Raw genomic sequence first — 21,560 nt, 5'->3', positions numbered from 1 at the left:
AGCTACTAGTACTAGCAACTGTTGTCGTTGTAGCAGCAACCAGCAACAGTTGCATATAATCGCAATTACGACAACATACAGTGGCAACTGAAATTGTGACACACAAATTGCAAATGTTGTGGGCGAATTGTTGTTGTTTACTTAAGCAATTTACATTTAAAATTTGTAATTATAAAAAAAGAATGTAATGCATGCTATAATAATAACAAGTAAAGCTGCGAATCTTGTAACCAGCAACCAAACAATGCAATTTGTATGCAAATAGAGCGTACAATAAAATATAGAGACAGAGCCACATGTGTGTGGAGTTCAGGGCTGGCAAACAAAGTCAGGGGATTAGCATAACTGCCAGCTGAACTGTAAATAATGCATTTGTTGCTAATGCAGCAGACAATGTTGCAATTAGAATTTATATGCAGTAGAGTATTTAAAGCTAAACTAGAGCTATGTCCAAAGTGATTAGCATAAGTTTAAATATTGCAGCTTGCATTTTCAACAAGTTCAATCATTAGCTTTAAATTGGCCCCAAACTCGCTGTTGACTGTTCTGCTGCAACTTTCTAGCCATTCACTTGTTATGCCTAACTGCCAATCGCTTAATGCAACAATGTCTAACTGCCTGTGACGAGTTGTCTGTCTGCAACTTGCAGCTGCAACACGAGTCAGTTCGCTGCCATTTGCGCTTTTTTTTTCGTTTGTAATTAACTTTTGTCACGACTTTAGGCTTAGGCTAGGCAGATGCGCCATTTTGTTTGCTCATTAAAGCGGCAGTCAACTTTAAATATAAATTTATTATACGCTCACGTTGCAAGCGGCAGCGTTAATATATTTTATTTATTTTTTAATTTACTCTGCATTTCAATTGCTGCATAATTGCTTTATTTATGCCTCAATTAGTGCTGCATTAATTAAGCACACACACACACACGCATTTAACCTTGACTGTGTGTGTGTGTGTGTAATTGCATTTGCCTTTGCCGCAGACAGTCGCCTGGCAATTGACAAATGGCATGACATCAATTCTAAAACGCCAGTCAAGACACAGATTAGAAGAAAAGCAGCAGCAGCAGCAGCAGCAACAGCAGCAACCAACTAAAGAAAGAAATTCAAGCCTAGCATAATACGCTCGCAATACAAACTAATGAGCGTCTGTGGCAAGAGGCAACAGCAACAAGGAAGAGGCAGCAGCAGCAGCAATAGCAAAACACGAAAGCACATTAAAGCAGCGCATGGCGTGCCGAAAAAAAAAATGGCTAAGGAATTCGTTAACGACTCCGACATGCCAAAATTAATGGCAATAATTAAAACAACAACAACAAAAACAAAGAACACACGAATACAATTGCTAAGATTTCGTTTTAGGCTAAAAGCTAAAGCAAGCAGTTTGCATATAGGCAAGACAGACTGTGCAAATACTCTAGAAAGTTAAGGTTGATAAATTAATTTTTATAATAATAAAATGCACATAGTTATGGCTATGACTTTACTGAAGTTAACAATATTTAGAGCTAGAGCTGAGCAGGCAATAAAAAAAAATAAGTAGGTAGACTAAGAAAATACTCTACAAAGTAATGTTGGAAGATTTGAGATAATTTGGCTTGAGTTTGCATAAAAGAAACATAGTTATGGCTATGACTTTACTGAAGTTAACAATATTTAGAGCTAGAGATGAGCAGGCAATAAAAAATTAGGATAAATACTCTATAAAGCAATGTTGCAATGGAAGATTATAGAATATTATGCTTGAGTTTGAATAGAAATAAAAAAAAAGTTATGGCTATGACTTTACTAAATCAAACAATATTTAGAGCTAGAGCTGAGCAGGCTAAGATGCTACAATAAAAAATAAGCAGTTTGTATATAAAGTTGGTAGACTAAGAAAATACTCTATATAGCCATATTGCAATGGAAGATTTGAATAAAAATAAAATGCACATAGCTATGGCTATGACTTCACTGAAGAAAATAATATTTAGAGCTAGAGAAGATTATTTAAGTTTTATTTATTTATTTATTTTTAAAATATTTTTTATTTAAATACATCAAATCAATTATAGCAGCACTCGTAATTTTGCTTATTTTATTAAGCGTTACAGCTTTTTAAATACTTTTTATTTAAATACAGTAGAGCTATATAATATAGAAGTTCGATTTTATAGTTGTACATATTTACTTCCCATTTTTTCTACTTTTATCAATCGATGAAAGAGCAAAGAGATCTTCGGAATTTTAATCATAATTGTTGCCTAATTTGACGATATTGACAATTATTTCTTTTTATAATTGCTGCTTATTTTATTGATAATCAATTATCAAACGTTATATTAAGCATGTGAAATATCGTGACTTTTGGTTGCTAAAGTTATAATCAAAACTCGTTTGCTTTGCTCACTTACGAGTAGAGAGTCCCGCACTCATCGATAATTTATGCCACTCACACAGACGCTGATTCATACAATAAAAACGTGTTTAAACAAAAAAAAAAAAGTAAACTGGCGTAGTAAATGCAACATTTTCGCAAATTATATAACAGCTACAGCAAATGAAATGCATTTATTTTATTTTTTTTTTTTTTTTTGGAGTGGTAAGAGTAAAAAGCGCAGCTGATTTGCAAATATTTGCACTATTGATTACCCAGACGCATTATAATTTACTGCCCAAGCGGCGCAAACCCAACGCTGAGTAATGCAGTCAGCAAATATTTTCGTTGCCAGCCATTTTCCAATTTCATTTAGCGCACATATTCAATCAAAATAATGATGTGAGTGCAGCCAAAACGCAAATGTTGAAAGGATAGAAGCAGCCAATGCTAGACTAGCGCTATGCATGTTGCTTTTGTATTAGTCGAGCATACCCAGTTAGCTAATTATTAAGTGTTGGCGTTGGCATTTTCTTGTTTGCAGTTGAATATTTTTGATAGAGTGAGTGCTGCTGCTGCTGAGTGCTGTTTAAGAATGCAAGCCAACGAGCGAGGCGAACAATTGCAGCCTAATTGAAAGCTAAATTGAATAAAATACACACACATACACACACACTTAGTTTCAACGTCAACAAAGTCTAACAAGCTGAGCTGAGTTATAAAAGGAAAACTGTAGTCTGCTCTATAGCGCAAACTCGACACGTACAATTACAAGAGACACACACACATAAAGCTAATGCAATTGTATGTGTATGTGTGTGGTGTGTGTTGCCTAAAGATAGCCGTGCCATACAATGTCCAATGCATAGACAAGCATTTCAGCTGCTACGCCATAAAAATTCAAAGAGCGAGTGAGAGCGAGAGCGAGAGCGAGAGAGCAAGAGAGTTTGAAGTTACACTAACTGCACTATGGGCAAAGAGATGCAAATTTTGTGCATAAATTTCAAAGCTAGCGTGCTGTGAACTTAACACTTATACTAATAAGCTTAATATATAAGTAACTTGTACTTTTATTTTGTGCTTAGAGCACAAACTCAGCCGCTCCTCAAACAATGGCAATGCCAATTTAATAGCTATAAGTTATATCATATATGTATGTAACATATCTATCTATATTTACAATCATATATAGAACTTTAAATGTTTATATTTGCTGGCAATATGCCAATGCCGATAATAACTATAAAAAAAATGTAGAGCCAATTAATAATTTTAGTAAATATTTTGCATTAATTTTTCCGCGCTATTTTTTACACTTCAAAGCAAATAATCAACGCTTCAGTTTGAAAATTCTGCAAAATTTATGTGCATTGCATAAAAATGTTTAAAAATGATTAATTTATTTAATAAAAATTTTAATCAGCTAGCAATTGTTATTAAGCCAGCTAAGTTATAACTAAAAATATAAAACTCAAGAAATTAAGCCAAAATATGCTAGTTGCTGCCCATAGTAACGCTGACTGCAGCATAATAACGTGCCCAAGCTTTATGTATGCGTGTGTGTGTGTGTGTGTTGCAAGGATATCTGCGTCTGTCTGTGTGTGTGTACAAAAATTGTTGAGGGAAAATGCAAAATTAGCATGAATACGAAATACAAGTTAAATATTTGAGCTGCCACTGAGGTGTGCAATGAGCATGGACTATGAAAATGTTGTCTATTTATATAGCAATGTCTCTGTGTCTTTGTGTGTGTGTGTTGCAATCATACAAATTGCATGCATCATTAAAAGCAAAATGAAATGTGTTGCAAATGCAAATGTTGCACAATTTTTGTTGTTGTTAATTTTAATTGCCCCGGCGCTTGATTAAACAATGAAGCGCATACAATTATATAAGAGCTCTAAGCTAACAAATAGAATTACATACAAATATTTAGTTGATTTACAATTTGTGTACGTTCAACAGAGAGCGAGAGAGAGCGAGAGAGAGAGAGGCAACTGCATTTACTTTTGAGGCTTTATGTTTTTTTTTTGCTGCGCTTATCAGCAAAACTTTGACTTTGGGGACATGTAAATAATTTATATGGCATAACCCCAGTTGTGTGTGTGTGTGTGTGTGTGTGTGTAATTTATGAGGCACATACACACAGACGTGCTTGGAGGTGTTATTAGGGCGCCGCGTCCTCAGTCTTATCAATGTCAGCATAAGACAGAGATAGCTAGCTAAGCTGTAGAGCAGAGAGAGAGCAAGAGAGAGCGAGTTGCTTATTTATGGCCAGCTCAAGTCATTTGCAGTTGAGCTATAATTATTTACAAGCCTTCATGATCATGATCGGCTGTCATACTATAAGATATAACTAAGTTCGACTAAAAGCTACTTAGTTACAAAAGAAATTGCAAGCTGCAACTAACTTTTCTTTTAGCCATTTATGCGTTTTCTTGCATGCAGCAACTTGCATAAAATTTGCATATAATCCTATAACTGAACTATATGACTATAGCTATAACTTAGTTCGCTTAAGTTAAACCTAATTACAAAAGAAATTTAACTGCAACTCGCTTTAGTTGTCATTTCTGCATTTTCATGCATGTAGCAACTTGCATAAAATTGCATAAAGCCAACAGTAATAGTTGCTTTTAACTATATAACCGTATCAATAACTTAGTTCGCTGCTTTTCATTTAGCATTTGTGCATTTTCTTGCATGCAGCAACTTGCATAAAATTGCATAAAACCGCTAAGACGTTTGCTATGCCATTTGCAATTGTTTTCCACTTCCTACATACACTAAATCCTCAGTATAGAGAGCCAGACCTCAATCTCTGGCACATTTAGTGCTAAGCTCTACTTAAATATACAACAGCTCAACACATACATACATACATACATATATGCACATATATTTATAAGCTATTAGCCTGCTCACTCAGCTGCAGTGTAGCGCATCGTCAGCGTCACTCAAGCCGAACCAGACAAAGACAGAAAAACGTAAAAAAGCGAAAAGTAAATAAAGTAAAATGCTAACCTTTTTTTTTATACATTTTATTTTGCCTGCTTATCAACACACGCACACAAGCAAACAATTCAATGTAAATACTGGCGCACTTACACACACACACACACATACACACACACACATACATACATAACTAATTGCTGTTTACATAGCGCGCAATTTTCTTTTCAACACATTTTTAGTTGAAACTGTTAAAGTTACCCAAGTCTTGCTCGAAGGCCACGCAGCGCTTAGTTCGTTGCACGTTGCAACTGCAGCCGCTGCTTCTTCTTCTTCTTACACAGATAAGAGCGCACTAATCTCTATCTCTAGCTATCTACGCGCTTCTTTACTTTATGCTTGTTTACCTAACCAAGAAATAAATAAAACTGCATTGACATAGCATAAAAAAAAACACACACACAGAAAAAACAACAGAGAAGCAGAATAAATATAAAATTGTTGTAAAGTTGCCGCGAGCTGCGCGAGTGCAAACAAACGTCGTTCATAAACATTTAATTAAGTTTTATGAACTGTGTGTAAATAAAATGAGAAAATGCATTAACAGCAAAGTAAAAAAAATTCACTGCTCAACTGCAATAATGTAAAATTATTGAAGAAGAATGGAAATTGAACTTGGCATTTTTAAATATTTTTTAATTTAGCTACAAATATTGTAGAAGAGTTGAAATTGGTTTTTGGCATTTTAAAATATTTTATAAATCATTTTTGCTCTCTATTTTAGCTTTAATTATTGAGGAAGCATTGAAATTGAACTTAGAAAATTTTAAATATTTTGCAATGATGAAAATGGTTTTTGACATTTTCTAAAATATTTTTGCGCTCTACACTAGCTTCAATTTTTAAAGAAGCGTTGCAAATGACTTAAGCAATTTTTAATATTTTCTAAAATATTTTTTCTCTCTATTTTAGCTTTAATTATTGAAGAAGCATTGAAATTGAACTTAGCAAATTTTAAATATTTTGTAAAATATTTTTGCTTTCTATTTTAGCTTCAATAACTGAAGAAGCGTTGAAAATAGTTTTTGACATTTTCAAAATATTTTATAAAATATATAAAATTTAGCTGCACTTATTGAAGTAGCGTTGCAAATGGTTTAGGCATTTTTTATATTTTCTAAAATATTTTTGCTCTCAATTTTAGCTTCAGTTTACATTTGTTTATTGACTATTGTGATTACTTATTGTTTGTTTACTGTCTAAGCAAACATTTTGTTACCTTAATTAATGCACATGTTTGCCTATGAATAAACACAGCGTATATGCTAGAATTTTTATATAAATGCTATAGCAAAATATAATTGGCAATTTAATGTTTTCGGAATAAATTGCGTGCAAATTTATTGGAATTTTTATGCGAGCATTTGGCACCTGTGCTCGTAGCTGAGTTTGCCATGCAAATAAAAGCAGCCCAGCCACACCCCAAAATACACACACACACACACATATATACACACACACATAAAAAATAAATGCTTCAAACTGTATTTGCTCAAGTTATTTGTTAGCCTTGTGCTCAGCTGAGCCCAAGTTGCCTGCAATTGGATTTACAATTGTGTAGTAGGCAATTGCCTTTAGTCCTTGTTGTTGTCGTTGCTACTATTTGCATAGCATTATGCTCATATGTTGAAATATTTTACATTTGTATACACACACATAGAAAATATAAATCATATTTAACAGTTGGCAATTTGCACAAACGATTTGCTCAGCTCAGCTAATTGGCCTAAACGCAATTGTTAGCAGCAAAGCAATTGGGTAGCCCAAAAATAGTCTGCATTAAGTTATTAATAAATAGCAATTATTATTAATAGATAGCGTAGTCACTCGAGTGTATTTTCTTTTTAATAATTTCTGCACTTGAGCATTTTAAATTAACTTTTTGAATTTGAAGCAGCTGAGCCACTTGAAAGCGAACTTATCTGTCAAGTCGTAAACACACTTAGCGCTGGGCCAGATATTATCGATTTTGTTTGCCAGCAGCGTAAGCAAGGCATGCGGCACTATGAGATACACTTTGTGCGGCATGAAGCAGTAAAAGTGTTGAGATATTTCAGTTAGTAGAGTTTATTGAATAGTTGGCAGCAAAGTTAAAGAGCGCAGGCTAGATGCAGCTGTAGTCGACTATTATATACACTTTGTGCAGCATTAGGCAGTCAATTAAATTAAATATGCTAGCAGTTAACATATATAAACTATTTGTTTGCAGCAAAGTTAAAAAGCGCAGGCTTTAAGAAAGTATGCTCGACTATAAGATACACTTTGTGCGCGAATTTGGCATTAAAAATTATTACATTTATAGCAAATAGCAGATCTAAACGTTTTATTTGTTGCAAAGTTAGAAAGCGCAGGCTATAAAAAGTGTTACACGACTATAAGATACACTTTGTTGAGAAATTTGGCAGTAATAATTATTACATATAGCAGATAGCAGTTATAATTAATTATGTTGCTGCAAAGTTAGAAAGAGATGGCTATAAGAAGTCATGCTCGACTATGATATACACTTTGTGCGTGAATTTAGCAGTAATAATTATAAGTCATAGCAGTTAACAGTTATAAGCGCTTGACTTGCAGCAAAGTGAAACAGCGTAGACTATAATAAGTGCTAAACCAACTATAATATACACTTTGGCACAAAATGTTGCTGTAAGCAACTTCAAATTAAATTACTTGGTTTTTACAATCCACAATATTTAGACATAACCAAGCCAAGCCTTAAAATGTTTATAGTCTAATCTAGTCTAGGCAATTGCACAAGCTTTTAAAGTAATATAATAAAATCATAAACTACGGCTACGAAAAAAAATAATAATAATGCAAGCAAAACGACAAAGACTCTTTTATAAACATAAATTTTAAAAGCCTTTAATGGCGCGGCCAACATATCTTAGTCCAAGCTACAGCAACAACAAATGGCAGCCGCAGCTGTTAGCGCTTATTGTTGTTGTTTTTCTTTTTTTTTTGTTATTTGGCTGCACAAATAAATTGCACATAAATCGCTGGTCACATAAATTTTACATGTTGCCGGCGTGCAGACACGCGCTAGCTGCAACAAATAGTAAGAGAGAGCGAGCGAGACGCAAAAATAAAGCAAGTTGAAATTATGTGTACGTTGCAAGCATAAATTATACTAACGTTGCGGACTGTAAACTGCAAACTGTAAACAGAGTAGAGCGCGACTGCTTGGCAATTAAAATATTTGCGCGTCTAACAAATTTTCTTAATTACAACAACAATTCGCAAGCAACTAATTGCAGCAGCAGCACTTAAAGTAAATTGAGCTAAGCAGCTTTAAGAAATTATTGTTGGAAGGTCAGCGTGACACCCACAACAACAACAGCAACAATTGCTACAATTAATTGCAAGCAACATTGCATCATAATTTACGCTTAGTTTAATTTGTTAACAATTTGTTACTTAAATTTATTTTTTTACTCATTGCAGTCACGCGCCCGCAAAAGCTCAACCAAAGCAACTAAACTGAATGCAGCTGCAGCAACGTCAGCAACATCGCCACGTCTAAGTCCAGCGCCAGTAGCAGCAGCAGCAGCAGCAACATTGTTGCCGCAGCAATCGCCAAATACAACAACAACAGCAGCAGCAACAGTTGCAGCTAATTTGCAGCCACAACAGCAGCAGCAGCAATATCAGCAGCAGCAACAGTATACGCTGCAACAGCAACAGCAGCCGCAGCTACAACATTATCAGCAGCAGCAGCAGGCAACGCAGCAGCAACATTTTCAACAGCAGCAGCACTTGCAGCAGCAGCAGCAACAACAACAACATCAACAACAGCAGCTGGTGCAACAGCAACAGCAGCAACATCAAGCATCACAGCAACATTTGCATCAGCAGCAACATCAAATAACAGCACAAATACAAACCATGAAGGATCAACCGCAACAACCTATGGTAAGTTTATATAAAAATACAATAAATTCAATTTCATTTCAATTAACAGCAAAATGCCGAACATTGACCTTCATAAATGTTTGACTAGTCAATCAGTTTACGTCAGCAACAATAACATACATACATGTCTATGTGTGTGTGTGTATACGACAATGTAGCTGGTCAACGTTGCGTATACGTCATACGAGCAATCAACTGCAGCTGTGCACACAAAAACCAAAAACGAAACGAATTACGAACGTACCGAACACACACACAGACTGATTCACACACACACATACACAGACAGACGTTCATTCATAAACAATTTTTCGATTTTTATCAATGATTGCTAAATGTTTGCAAAATAAAACACAGACCAGACCACACAACAGCAGCAACAACAACACGAGCAGCTGTCGGCAGCAGCTGCAATAGCAATGAAAGGTGCAAACACACACACACACACACACATACACACATGCAGCCTACCAATTTCATTTAGCTTGTCAGTTGCGGCACATAAAAATTGTCATTTAAAATTATTTATATTTTAATTTAAATTTTCATTTGATTTTATTATGTGTCTGGCGTTGTCAGTTGTTCGCCTTTGTTGCACAGCTAGACCGCTGTGTGTGTGTGTGTTTCCCATGTGTGTGTGTTTGTATAACAAATTTCACTTTCATAATTTTTAGCGCTCGTAAAAATGCAAATGAAATGCAAACAATACGCATGTTTTTTTTTTATTCATTTGATATTTTTATCGCGTTTGCTTTATGTTTTGTTAGTCTGACTACAATAACAATGCTGGCATAACAAAACAAATGTGTAGCATAGCTTTAGGCGTTTTGACTAAAGGGGGTGCAAATCTGCTGCTGCGCGGTTAACAACAATTAAGCAAATATTTTATACATATATAACAATGCAAAAAGGATGTGTGAGCTGGGCACAGATTTTACGCTCTAAATTCACGTGCTTATTTTTGCGTTGCTCTAAAAAATATAAAAAAAATCATTAAAGTTTAATGAGCATTACTAAGCTAATTGCATAAGTTAAACAAAATAATGGTAATCATAAATAATTATTAACTCAGACCAAATAAATTGAACTCATCAGCTATAAACAGCTGATCTATATTAAGATAGTCGCAATTTAGTTTTACACTCTCCTCTTTGCGCTTGCACTAACGCGCTCTCTTGGTTTACCTAGCACTTGCCTTCTGCTCAGCTGCACTCTCACTTTTTCGTTTGATCTTTGTCTCATCACTTTCTTTATATATCAAGTTCGTCGCATCGAAAAGTCTATTCGAGTCTGTTCTATGTAAGACTTTGTCTAATTCGAGGCATAGTTATTATTATAAGTATAGCCGTCGCTTTAATTCGCATAACTAACCTATAGCGCTATATCGTTCGCTTACTATTGGAATAGTAGGATAGTTAAATACTTCTAATAAACATATGGATGTAAATTAATAATAGTTGCCACGAAGGCAAAGCATAAACTTGTAATTAACTATAAACGAAACGTAAGTAATCAAAGCTTTAGCTTACATTTGAAATTAATTCGAATATTAACTATTATTTTTTATTCATTTGTATATAATTCCAAGCTAGCAAAATTCAAACTGCTTATTAATAAGTCATTAGCTAGCACTTGAAATTAAAATAATTTAATAACTTATGAATTATTTACAATATTTATATATTTATATATATATTTATTTATTTATTTATTTATATAACTTTATATGCTTTGCTTTTCTTTGCAGGCACCCATGGCCTTCTATCCCACATGGCAGGCGGATCCGTCGCAGGGCTGGCAAAACCAGTTCATACAGCAAATACCACAGAATACTCCAGCGGCCATCACATCGCTCAATTCGTTGGATTTCCAGACACAGTCCTATGCTTATCCATCAAATGGTTACGTGCAGACCGGACTTGGCTTCGATCCCAACTACGGACGCTCGCCCTACGGCGCGCCAGTGCAGCGCTACGACTTTCAGAGCCAGCAGCTGTCCAGTGCGCCCGCCATTAACCAGGTGGGATTACAAAGCGTAGCAGCGGGTTTTGCACCAGGTGGCGTCAGCTATGCCGGGCAGGTATCAACAGCGCCAGTGCCAGCAAGTGCTGTGGGCTTGCAGCAGCAGCAACAGCAGCAGCAACAGCAGCAGCAGCAACAACAGCAGCAACAGCAGCAGCAACATTTGGGCGCTGATTTGAACAAAGCCATGTCGGGAAACGACACGCCTGGATATCCGCGGGTGAGCAGCGTGCCGCCGCGCTCACTCAATTGTAACGGATATCCAGGCGACTACAGCGGACAACAACAGCAGCAGCCCACAGCAGCGCCAGCAACAGCAGCAGCAGCAACAACAGCAGCAGCAACAACGCTGGCTGCCAATCCCAATGGCAATGCAGTCGTAGCAGCACCAACAACATCACCCATGCAAACACAAGCAATGCCACAATCACCAAACCGCAGTCTAATGCAGCAGCAGCAGCAACAACAGCAGCAACAGCAGCAGCAGCCACGCATCGTATCGCAATCGCCCAATCAAGTGCCGCCCTCGCCCAATGGCAATGTGCTGCAGCCCTATGCACAACAGCAGCAACAGCAACAACAGCAGCAGCAACATCTTGCTTCACCACCCATGCAAGACTGGAACTGGAGCAACACACAGCAGCAGCAGCAGCAGCAACTCAACAGCGATGCGTATGCGCCTCAAGGCGAACGCCTGCATTTGAATACGCGCATCAAGTCCATGATAATGCGCAAAAGCGACAGCAAGGACTCGCCGCCTGAGCTGCAGCTGCAAGCGCAAGCAGCAACTGCTCAGCAGCAGCAGCAGCAACAACAGCAGCAGCAGCAGCAACAACAACAGCAGACCGGTCATTTTTTATCGTATAGCCACCATCTCCGACCCGAAACGGCGCTGAGCGCCAATGGATCGAGCAGCATTGCCGAGCCTAACGGAGCTGGTGGCGATCAAATCTGGAAGCCGCATCATGCAAATACAACAACAACACCAGCCGCAGCAGCAGCAGCAACAGCAGCAGACGAGCGTCTGCGCTTTTGTTTAGCTTTTAAGAAGCCACAAGCTGGCAGCGGCTACGCCAGCAATGAGCAACAATTGCAGCTGCAGCTGCAGCAACATCAGCCAGGACAACATACAACCATCACACACGGCGAGGCGCCACAAGCAGCGCCGCCCATAGCGCCACCCCCAGTGCAGCCCAAAAAGTCGCGCAGTCGCAGCAAAGCGTCGCGCGCTGCTGCTGCCGCCGCTGCCGAAGCCGCCGCAGCCGAAATCGAACGCGATCGCAATGCCAACGACCCAGGCGGTGGATTGAAAGCCGCACACGGCTCACACTATCCGCCGCCTCCGCCTGGCAGCGCGCAGGACTATCACGGGCAGTACATCAAAACCGAGCCGGGCCTAATGCCGCCGCATGGCGGCCCCGGCGGCCAGCAGCCCAACAAAATGGAGGGCTACGAGCGCAACTATCAAAACTTTATACAATACGCGGACTTTTGCCAGAACGACGGTCAGGGTCAGCCCGTGCAGCATCAGCAGCATCAGCAGGACTACGCCGGCTATCATCACAACTCGGCCTACTATGGCGCCGGCGCCGGCAGCTTTCAGCAGAACTTTCAGCAGAGCTTTGTGCCCGGCTATCAGGGCTATGGTGGGCGTGGCAAGCCGCCCACGCAGCCCGCACATCATGCGCATGGCAACAGCATGCTGGAGCTGGATCGCAAGCCGGACACCAACAGCATCATACCACTGCCCACGAACTATGAGAAGGACATCCCAGCGCATGCGTATCCCATACCCGCTCATCGCTACGCACTAGGACATGGCGCGCCACCACCACCGCCACCACATCTGGCGCATCACGGCATGCTGGAGCCCAAGCTTGAAGACATGAGCATGCTGGGTCATGGTCATCATGCTCATGGCTATCCCTACATGCCGGATGGGAAGCCACTGAACAATGGCTTCAGCTGCTGCCGTCAGGGCGGCACGCGTCCACCCACTGCGGAGCATCTCAAAGACGGCAGCTGCTTAGCTCTCGCCATACAGCCCAAGGAGGAGATTTTAGATGAGGATGAGCTCGCCGAGGCGCACAATGGACTCAAGGGCAAGGCGTTGAAAAAACAAAAACCCGATGAAATACCCGAAATTGTGGTAAAGCATGAAAAGATCAATCCCATGTTCGATACAACGGATCGCTTGGAAAAGGGCAACAAAACGGAAATACCCGAATGCGAGTGCTTCCAGTCGGACAAGAATCCACCTGAGCCGGGCACCTACTACACGCATCTCGGTAAGTTTGAAAATCAAGAGTTAGGTAGTAAATAGTGCTGGCAATTTCTAGCGGGAAGTGTAGCGGGGAAGAAAACATAACCTGTTACTTGTTTGTAAAATTTCTTTATATATAAACAATCATTAAAGCAACTTTCAATGCAAGCATTCGATAGTTTTGAGCAGAGCTCCCAAAATATGCTCAACCAAAATTTTACAAGCTGTCTGCTCACTGAAGTAACAGGGAAATATTGTACAGACTCTCGCTCACTCTCTGAACAGAGCACTTCAAACTTGTTTCTCTCTCACGTGTTTTCTGCTGATCGGTGGTGAGACGAGCACCGAAGCGCTCTCAACAGTTTGAGCTCCGGCAACTGAGCAAAACGATTTGCGTTCAAGCACAAAGTGAGGGTGAGAGAAATAGAAATGATCACACATACATACGCAAAAGACACTCTCGCCGATTTAAAGTGTCTCGAGTGAGCGCGTACATAAAGAGAGCGACGAGACTCTCTCACTAATTAAGCAAAGAGCACGCTAAGTAAAAACAGCCCTGAAGTGTCTTTTTGATTTGTGTCTGTTCTTTTTGGGACTTTTGCAAAAAGGGTCCACTACTTGCGAGCTCTGATAAAAAGTCAATCATTAAATCAACTTCAATAGTTAAAACATAGCAGCAACATTTATTTGAATTTCAGCCAACTACACTATGCACTTTGTTAATTGTTTGTTATATTAAATACACAGCTGAAATTAATTTGATAGAAAAAATATTAAAACAGCAATAGAGTTTCATAAATCAGAGATATATAGATATGTGTATATTCGTATAGAGCTTATATAGTATTCAAATTATAAAGTCTTATGCATTTTGTAGGATATTATATTGTTACTTACTTACTTAGCTGGCCATAACAACCCGTTAACGGGTTACGGCCGACCTCAAAAACTCCCTCCAGGCGCCTTTGACAATTCTCAACCCCAAGTGTGTATAGGTTCTGCTCCACTTGGTGCTTCCATCGGAGGCGAGGTCGTCCCCTTCATCGTTATATTCTTAGACTTTAATTTAATTCGTATTTTTGTGAAAGAAAAGAAAACACAGCTAATGAAAATCTGCATAAGTTTGCTAAACTCACTGATTGCAAATAAATATTAATAAATTTTATTTTGCATTGCAGGCACAGCTTCCACATTAATGGAGCTGCGACGTGAGTTTGAGGAGCGCTGTCATCTGAGCGGACGACAGCTGCGCATAGAGAAAATCGTTTACACTGGCAAGGAGGGCAAAACAACGCAGGGTTGTCCTGTGGCCAAGTGGGTGATACGACGTGCAGATCCCGAAGAGAAAATATTGGTTGTGGTGAAGAAGCGACCGGGACACAGGTAAGCGAACAACTCAAGAGAGAGAGAGAGACACAACTAAACTTTTTGCTTAACACAGATGCATTGCGGCTTATATTGTGGTGTGCATGGTGGCCTGGGATGGAATGCCGCGTCTGGAGGCGGACAATGCGTACAAGAATCTAATACCGAAGCTTAACAAGTACGGACTGCCCACAACGCGACGCTGTGCAACAAATGAGAATCGCACGTGCGCATGTCAAGGTGAGCAGCAAGACTCAATCCAATCCAAAGCGCAGCTAATAATTTGTGCATTTCAGGTTTGGATCCGGAAACTTCGGGCGCTTCTTATAGCTTTGGCTGCAGCTGGTCTATGTATTACAATGGCTGCAAATATGCGCGCTCCAAGACTGTGCGCAAGTTTCGACTGTCGGTGAAGAGCGAGGAGGCGGCCATTGAGGATCACATGAATCTAATTGCCACACTGCTGGCGCCAGTGTTCAAACAAGTTTGTCCGCGCAGCTACGACAATCAAACCAAGTACGAGCATGAGGCGAGCGACTGTCGTCTGGGTCTGGAGCCGGGCAAGCCCTTCTCGGGCGTGACCGCTTGTCTCGATTTCTGCGCGCACTCGCATCGCGATTTGCATAATATGCAGGATGGCTGCACTGTGCATGTGGCGCTGCTCAAGCCAAACAATCGCGACAGTCGCCTGCCCGACGATGAGCAGTTCCATGTGCTGCCGCTTTACACCATGGACGGCACGGATGAGTTCGAAAGCGTTGAGGGGCAGCGCGACAAGCATCGCACTGGCGCCGTTCAAATGCTGGACAAGTGAGTGTAGTGTTGAGTTTTGAGCTTGGCAGGCTAAATCAGCAGCTGGCAATGCAACTAAACTTTGTTTTGCTTTATAGATTTCCTTGCGAAGTACGCGTGCGCAGCACGCCGCTCATACCATGTCGACGTCATGGCAAAAAGCGCAAAGAGGATGAAGCGAATGCGCCGGATGGCGAGCAGGATTCTGTGGCCGATGGCAACAGTCAGAGCAGCAGCAATGGCACAATGAACAGCGCGCCGCTTGCCAGTCAGCAAAGCAGTCCGCTGGGCATAATCAAAAAGGAAAACGGCAGCAGCAGCAGCAACAGCAACAGCAACAGCAGCAGCAGCAGCGCCAAAAGTAAAGCCAAAGCCAAGTCAAACAGCTCGAGCGCTTTGACGCCCGGCGCAGCGCCACCTACAACGCCCTCGCCGCGCTGTCAAACGCCTGTGACCAACAATCCCAGTCCAGCTGGCAGCGCATTCAGCACGCCGCCAGTTAATCCACATGCAGCAGCAGCTGCAGCCAATGGAAATGGCGCTGGCGCGACTGTTGCTGCGCCTGGCGCACAGCCCAATCAGCTGATGAGCTCCAATTCGAGCTTGATGAACATGGCCACCATGATTGACACGTTCACGGATGCGCAGCTGCAGTCCAATCAGATCTCGAGCACAGTGCTGGACTCGCCCTACTCCTATGACTACCAAACGGGCAGCTACATCGACTCACGCAACTACTACGGCAATTGGCCGCCGCATGCCATGAGCATGGGCAGTGCAGCGCTAACGCCCACAACGCCCACAGCGCCCATAGCGCAACATGCGCCAGCAACAGCAGCAACAATTGCAGCGCCAACAGCAGCGCCAGCAGTTAATGCAGCGCCGCCTACAACAGTTGCTGCTGCCGCTATGACGCCAACAACGCCGCTGAGCACGCCCACGCCACCGCAACATGATGCAGTCAATGGCTATGCGCCTAGCTACAATAATCTAAGCGTGCCACAGCAACAGCAGCAGCAGCAGCAACAGCAGCAACAGCAGCAAACGCAAGCGCCCATTGGCGGCGGCGGCGTCGAGCTGCCCGGCGTCGAACTCAAATCGCGTCTAAGCGAGGAAAATCCCGACTCCACCACGCTGGTGAATCACAACTTGGCCGAGAGTAAGTTAACCGCCTTGACAGCCATGCAACCCATGACTAATCTGCAACAAATCCATCATCACCATCATCATCATCATACGCCAGAGGGTTTCGTCAAGCCCAAGCCGCCGCCCAGCGACTATCAATACGCGCAGTATCCGAACAACTATCAAATGTATCCGCCACCGCCGCCGCCGCCGCCGCCACACTCCGCCTACAGCGCCTATGATGCATATCAGAACATGAACTACAACTACGGCTATCATCATCAGGCGTACTCGCCCTACGGCATGTACCCGCAGCAGACGCCGCCGCCCACGCCGCCGCCGCCGTCCGCCGCAAGCAATTGGAACGTCTATGGGCATCATCAAAGCTCGGCGGGCTATGCGGGCGGCGCAGCTGGCGCAGGCGGCATGCTGCTGGCCACACAAGGTCCAGTCGGACCAGCAGCAACGCTAGCCAAGCCTACAGCGCCGCTAGTAGCGCCGTTGCAGCAGCAGCAGCCACAGCAGCAGCAGCAGCAACAGCAGCAGCAACAACTGCCCGCAACTCCACCACAAACTGTGCTGCCCGATCTAAGCAATGGTCAGCTGCATGTTGAGCCCACAGCCACGCCCATTGCTGCGCCTTTAAGCGACACGCCGCTTATGAACGCCGCTGCCAACAACAACAACAACAACAACAGCAGCAGCAGCAACAGCAACAGCAGCGACAGCAATGTGAACAGCGTTGCTGCAATTGCCACAGTTGCCGCCGCCGCCAGCAGCAATACAAACAAAATCGAGCCCATTGGTGAGGTGGCCGAAATCAATGAAAACATTGAAGCCTTTCAAGATCCACAAATGGGCGGCGTTGCCATTGCGCTCAATCATGGCAGCGTCTTAATCGAATGCGCCAAGCATGAGATGCATGCAACGACAGCAGTGCGACGTCCCGATCGGCATCAGCCCACGCGCATGACTTTGATATTCTATCAGCATCGGAATTTGAATCGCGCGCGTCATGGCATCGATGAGTGGGAGGAGAAAATGCGCGTCAAGAAGATCAACACGGATATCGACAACAAAGCCAAAGAAGAACGCGAGCGTTTGCTTAAGAAAGCTGCAGGCGAGGATGATGACGATGAGGAAATGTTGCATGACCATGAGCTGGCCACGCCCATTAAAAAGGAAGTGAGCTCAGCGGTTAAGAACGGCGCCAGCAGCAGCAAAAAGAAAAAAAGTGATAATAGCAAAAAGTCGCAGCAGCACAACAACAACAACAACAATAATAATAATAACAACAACAGCAGTGAGCAGCCAAAAAACGAGAAAGTTGCCCTCCACGCACCAACACTAACAACAACGTCGTGGACGACCCTGTTCCCTATGCATCCATGTGTAGTTACGGGTCCCTATCAGGAGGGCAATAGCAGTCCCACATCGTCCACGAATGGCAGCCAGCCACAGCAGCAGCAGCAGCAGCAGCAGCAGCAGCAACAGCAACAGCAGCAGCAACAACAGCAGCAACAAACAGCAATTGCTGCTGAGCGACAAGCCTGAGCGATTTCTACCAACACTTTCAATGCTAGCCAATGCTCTGTTAGCCACAACAAACGACTGAATTCTATACACAACATAATTATTTTTGTAAGCGCAGCCTGATTTCAAAAACAAACTCGTGTGCCATACAATTGAGCGTTGGAATATAAAACAGAGCGACAGAGCCGCGGCTTATACAGCATTCCAGCATGCAGCTATACACAAATATTACACACACACACACACACAGTCACACACTAAAGTGCAGCTAGTTTTTTTTTGATATAAAAGTGTTTGCAACAACTAATTTTAGTTTTCTAAGCGCAACAAGTTTCTGTTTTCTACTACAAAAAATCACTAAAAACAAAATACAAACTAAACAATTTAAGCTTAAACGAATAACAAAAAAAACTGTTAGTGGAAAAGATCATTGCCAAAAGTACAAATAAACCAATTTTTTAAACAAAACTAGCAAACAAAAGCAACATAAAACGTTTAAAGAATTTCGCAAAAATAGTTTTACAATTTAAAATTTACAATTTGCAATTTGCTTTTGATGTTCGCGAGCGTCAAGTGACTTGCAAATTGTTGCAAATGTTGCAATTGTTGCTTTTGCGCACTGCATGTTGCAAATGCAGCGGCTGCAACATTTCAACACACACAGGCACACACACACACCAATACACAAACAGTTTACAATTTAAAGCGCATGCTAAAGAATTTTTGTAGGCAAAACGCGTAGTTTAGAGCAAAGTGAAAGTAAGTGAAAGAACGATTAGTGTTTGCTAAGCTTAGCATACGTAACGGTAAACAGCATATGAAACATGATTCGCAACAAGACATTTTTTAATACCTTAATGCTAATTTAAACTAAGTTTAAGCAAAACAAAACAAACACATAATTTATATATATATATACATATATTATATATATATAATTGCAACAAGTTTAATTTATTTTATGCGTGCCCAGCTAAACACAATATTTTATTTAACAAAACAAAAAAACATCATAAAAACAAAAAAAGACTCAAAACCAAGCAAGTATTAAGTACACAAAAAACAACTAATTGCAACAACAACAAAATTAACAATTTGCTTAAACATTTTCGTGCATCTTAATTGTTGTAAAAAGCAAAAACTTTAAATTATTTGCATCCATCCAAAATGTAAACAACAAATGGCAGCGCAAAACTGAATTTCAAATCAAATTAGCATAAATAACATAAAGAAAAACAAAACTATATATATAAATATAAAAAAAAAACAAAATATTATACATTATTTTGCACAAAAAAGAATGTTTATTAATCTATTGTATACCTATGCCTATAATTTGAAATTATAACGAGTTATAAGTAAATTGTGCAGGAGAATCATAACTGTAACTGTAACACAAACACACACACACACACACACGTATGTATGTACGTGTCAGTGTATGCGTCTGTAAATGTAAGGCAGCGAAGAAGACTTTTGAGCAACAAGAAAAAACATGTTTTGATAAATATTTAAATGTTTATACATATATATAAATAAAAATTATATTATAAATAAATATAAATTATATGATATGTAATTGATTAATTGATTAACTGATTACGCAAGCCAACAACAACAACAACAACAACTATTATAGTTTGTAAATGCTTTTTTAAATAATTTTCGAGAAAATAAAAGCGAAACCAACTTTTTTGCCATTATTAAGTTTACACTTATTTTCTATTTTTGTGTTTTGAGTTTGACGGGGTGGGGTGCCATCAGCCCCCCCTACAGAGCATGCAAATGAAAATAAATATATATATAAATAAAAAATATATATATATTGAATATATATACTATAAATATTGGCATATATATTAATGATAACGACACACACAAAAAACAAAAGATACAATACAAAAATGAAATTGACGAAGCAGCTAAACGACAGCTGTGTTTGGAAAAACATATTGTAAAACGATAAATAAAACATATATAAAGTGTATGAAAAAAAAACAAAACATAAATTATATTTATTTAAAGTACGCGTATTGAAAAGCAAAAAGATATTAATATTAAATAAAAACGACAGAAAACAAAGTTAAAACACAATATATCATGAAAGTTTCCTTTATCTTGGATTTTTAAATTTGCAGCTCAATGCAGCGTTTAATTTAAATTCGCGGTTGGGCAATATTTTTTGCTGCTCCTTGGTGGTATACGACCAGATTTGACCAAGTTATGGCCAGTTTTCTCTAGAGGATCGCCCATGTTGAGCAGCGGCCATTGTGGTATGCAATGCTTTTTGCATATGGATTTGCAGTGGCTAAGAGGTTGTTGTCTATGCTAACCTAACAATGCGCATCCCGAAAGTATGCAACAGTTATTTGCTGTCCGATTGGCAGCTCTGTGACGTCAGAAGTATTTTGAACTCACGCAAATCACCAAAATCTGACTTAAATACCAGGCGAACATAAATCAGCAGCTGGTCGCCTTCATGTAAAATGTGACTTAGGCAACGAACTTGGCGTATGCATTTCAAGTTCGTTGCCTAAGTCAATTTGTTATTTACTATTAGCTCATCTTCACGAATAGTTATGCAACAGCTGTGCAGTCTGCAGAGCATTCTGGTAAATCTGCCTTTAAAGAAAATGTGACCATATCTCTAGCTCCATTCCTTTCGCTATTTACAAAAATTTGTTTGCGGTCCACTCACAGGACGATACTATCGATCTGCATCAAAAAAATATGGGGTCGTCATATTATCCATTAACTTGGAAAATTTTCATCTCGAGGCCGCAAGGAGATGGCCAAAAACACAAAATGGTCATTATCTCCGGAACTACAAAGACAATCCGGATGTCCTTGAGCCAGTTGGTAGACCTTTTGACCCAGCATCTTTTGGCACTAGTTCGTCCTGATCCTGCAAAGGATACGGGAGATATAGACGTTTTTCTGTATACAAAAAAAGCTGTTTTTCTCGGATCCTGTAAGGATTTTCGTCCTTTGAGTTATATATTCTGAAAGGTCGCAAGGAGCACTACTTGTCTGCCAAAGGACATCCCTGTAGTCCTTGTAGTTTCCGAGAAAAAGGACATTTTGTGTTTTTGGATCAATTTTTCCGACCTACCCCCTATGAAGTTTTTTCAAAAAATTTTTTGTGCGATTTCGAAAATCATTGAATGCAGAT

General features: G+C 40.4%; 1 protein-coding gene across 1 annotated transcript in view; it reads left to right on the top strand.

Annotated features, from left to right (window-relative positions):
• LOC108600343 (DNA N6-methyl adenine demethylase) overlaps positions 1-19,282 on the top strand; it is a 93,843-nt gene extending 74,561 nt beyond the window's left edge. Inside the window, 9 exon segments of the mRNA XM_017987866.2 lie at positions 8,821-8,982; positions 9,040-9,288; positions 11,036-11,593; positions 11,596-11,660; positions 11,662-13,598; positions 14,752-14,956; positions 15,015-15,178; positions 15,235-15,748; positions 15,829-19,282. Coding sequence (XP_017843355.2) covers positions 8,821-8,982; positions 9,040-9,288; positions 11,036-11,593; positions 11,596-11,660; positions 11,662-13,598; positions 14,752-14,956; positions 15,015-15,178; positions 15,235-15,748; positions 15,829-18,409 — 6,435 coding nt within the window. The 3' untranslated portion in view covers positions 18,410-19,282.
• Positions 19,283-21,560: the final 2,278 nt, after the last annotated feature.

The sequence above is a fragment of the Drosophila busckii genome, chromosome 3L (assembly GCF_011750605.1).
Source record: "Drosophila busckii strain San Diego stock center, stock number 13000-0081.31 chromosome 3L, ASM1175060v1, whole genome shotgun sequence".
Classification (NCBI taxonomy): Eukaryota; Metazoa; Arthropoda; class Insecta; order Diptera; family Drosophilidae; genus Drosophila; species Drosophila busckii.
The sequence above is the reverse complement of the archived record's forward strand: the minus strand, read 5'-3'. Positions and strand labels throughout refer to the sequence as shown.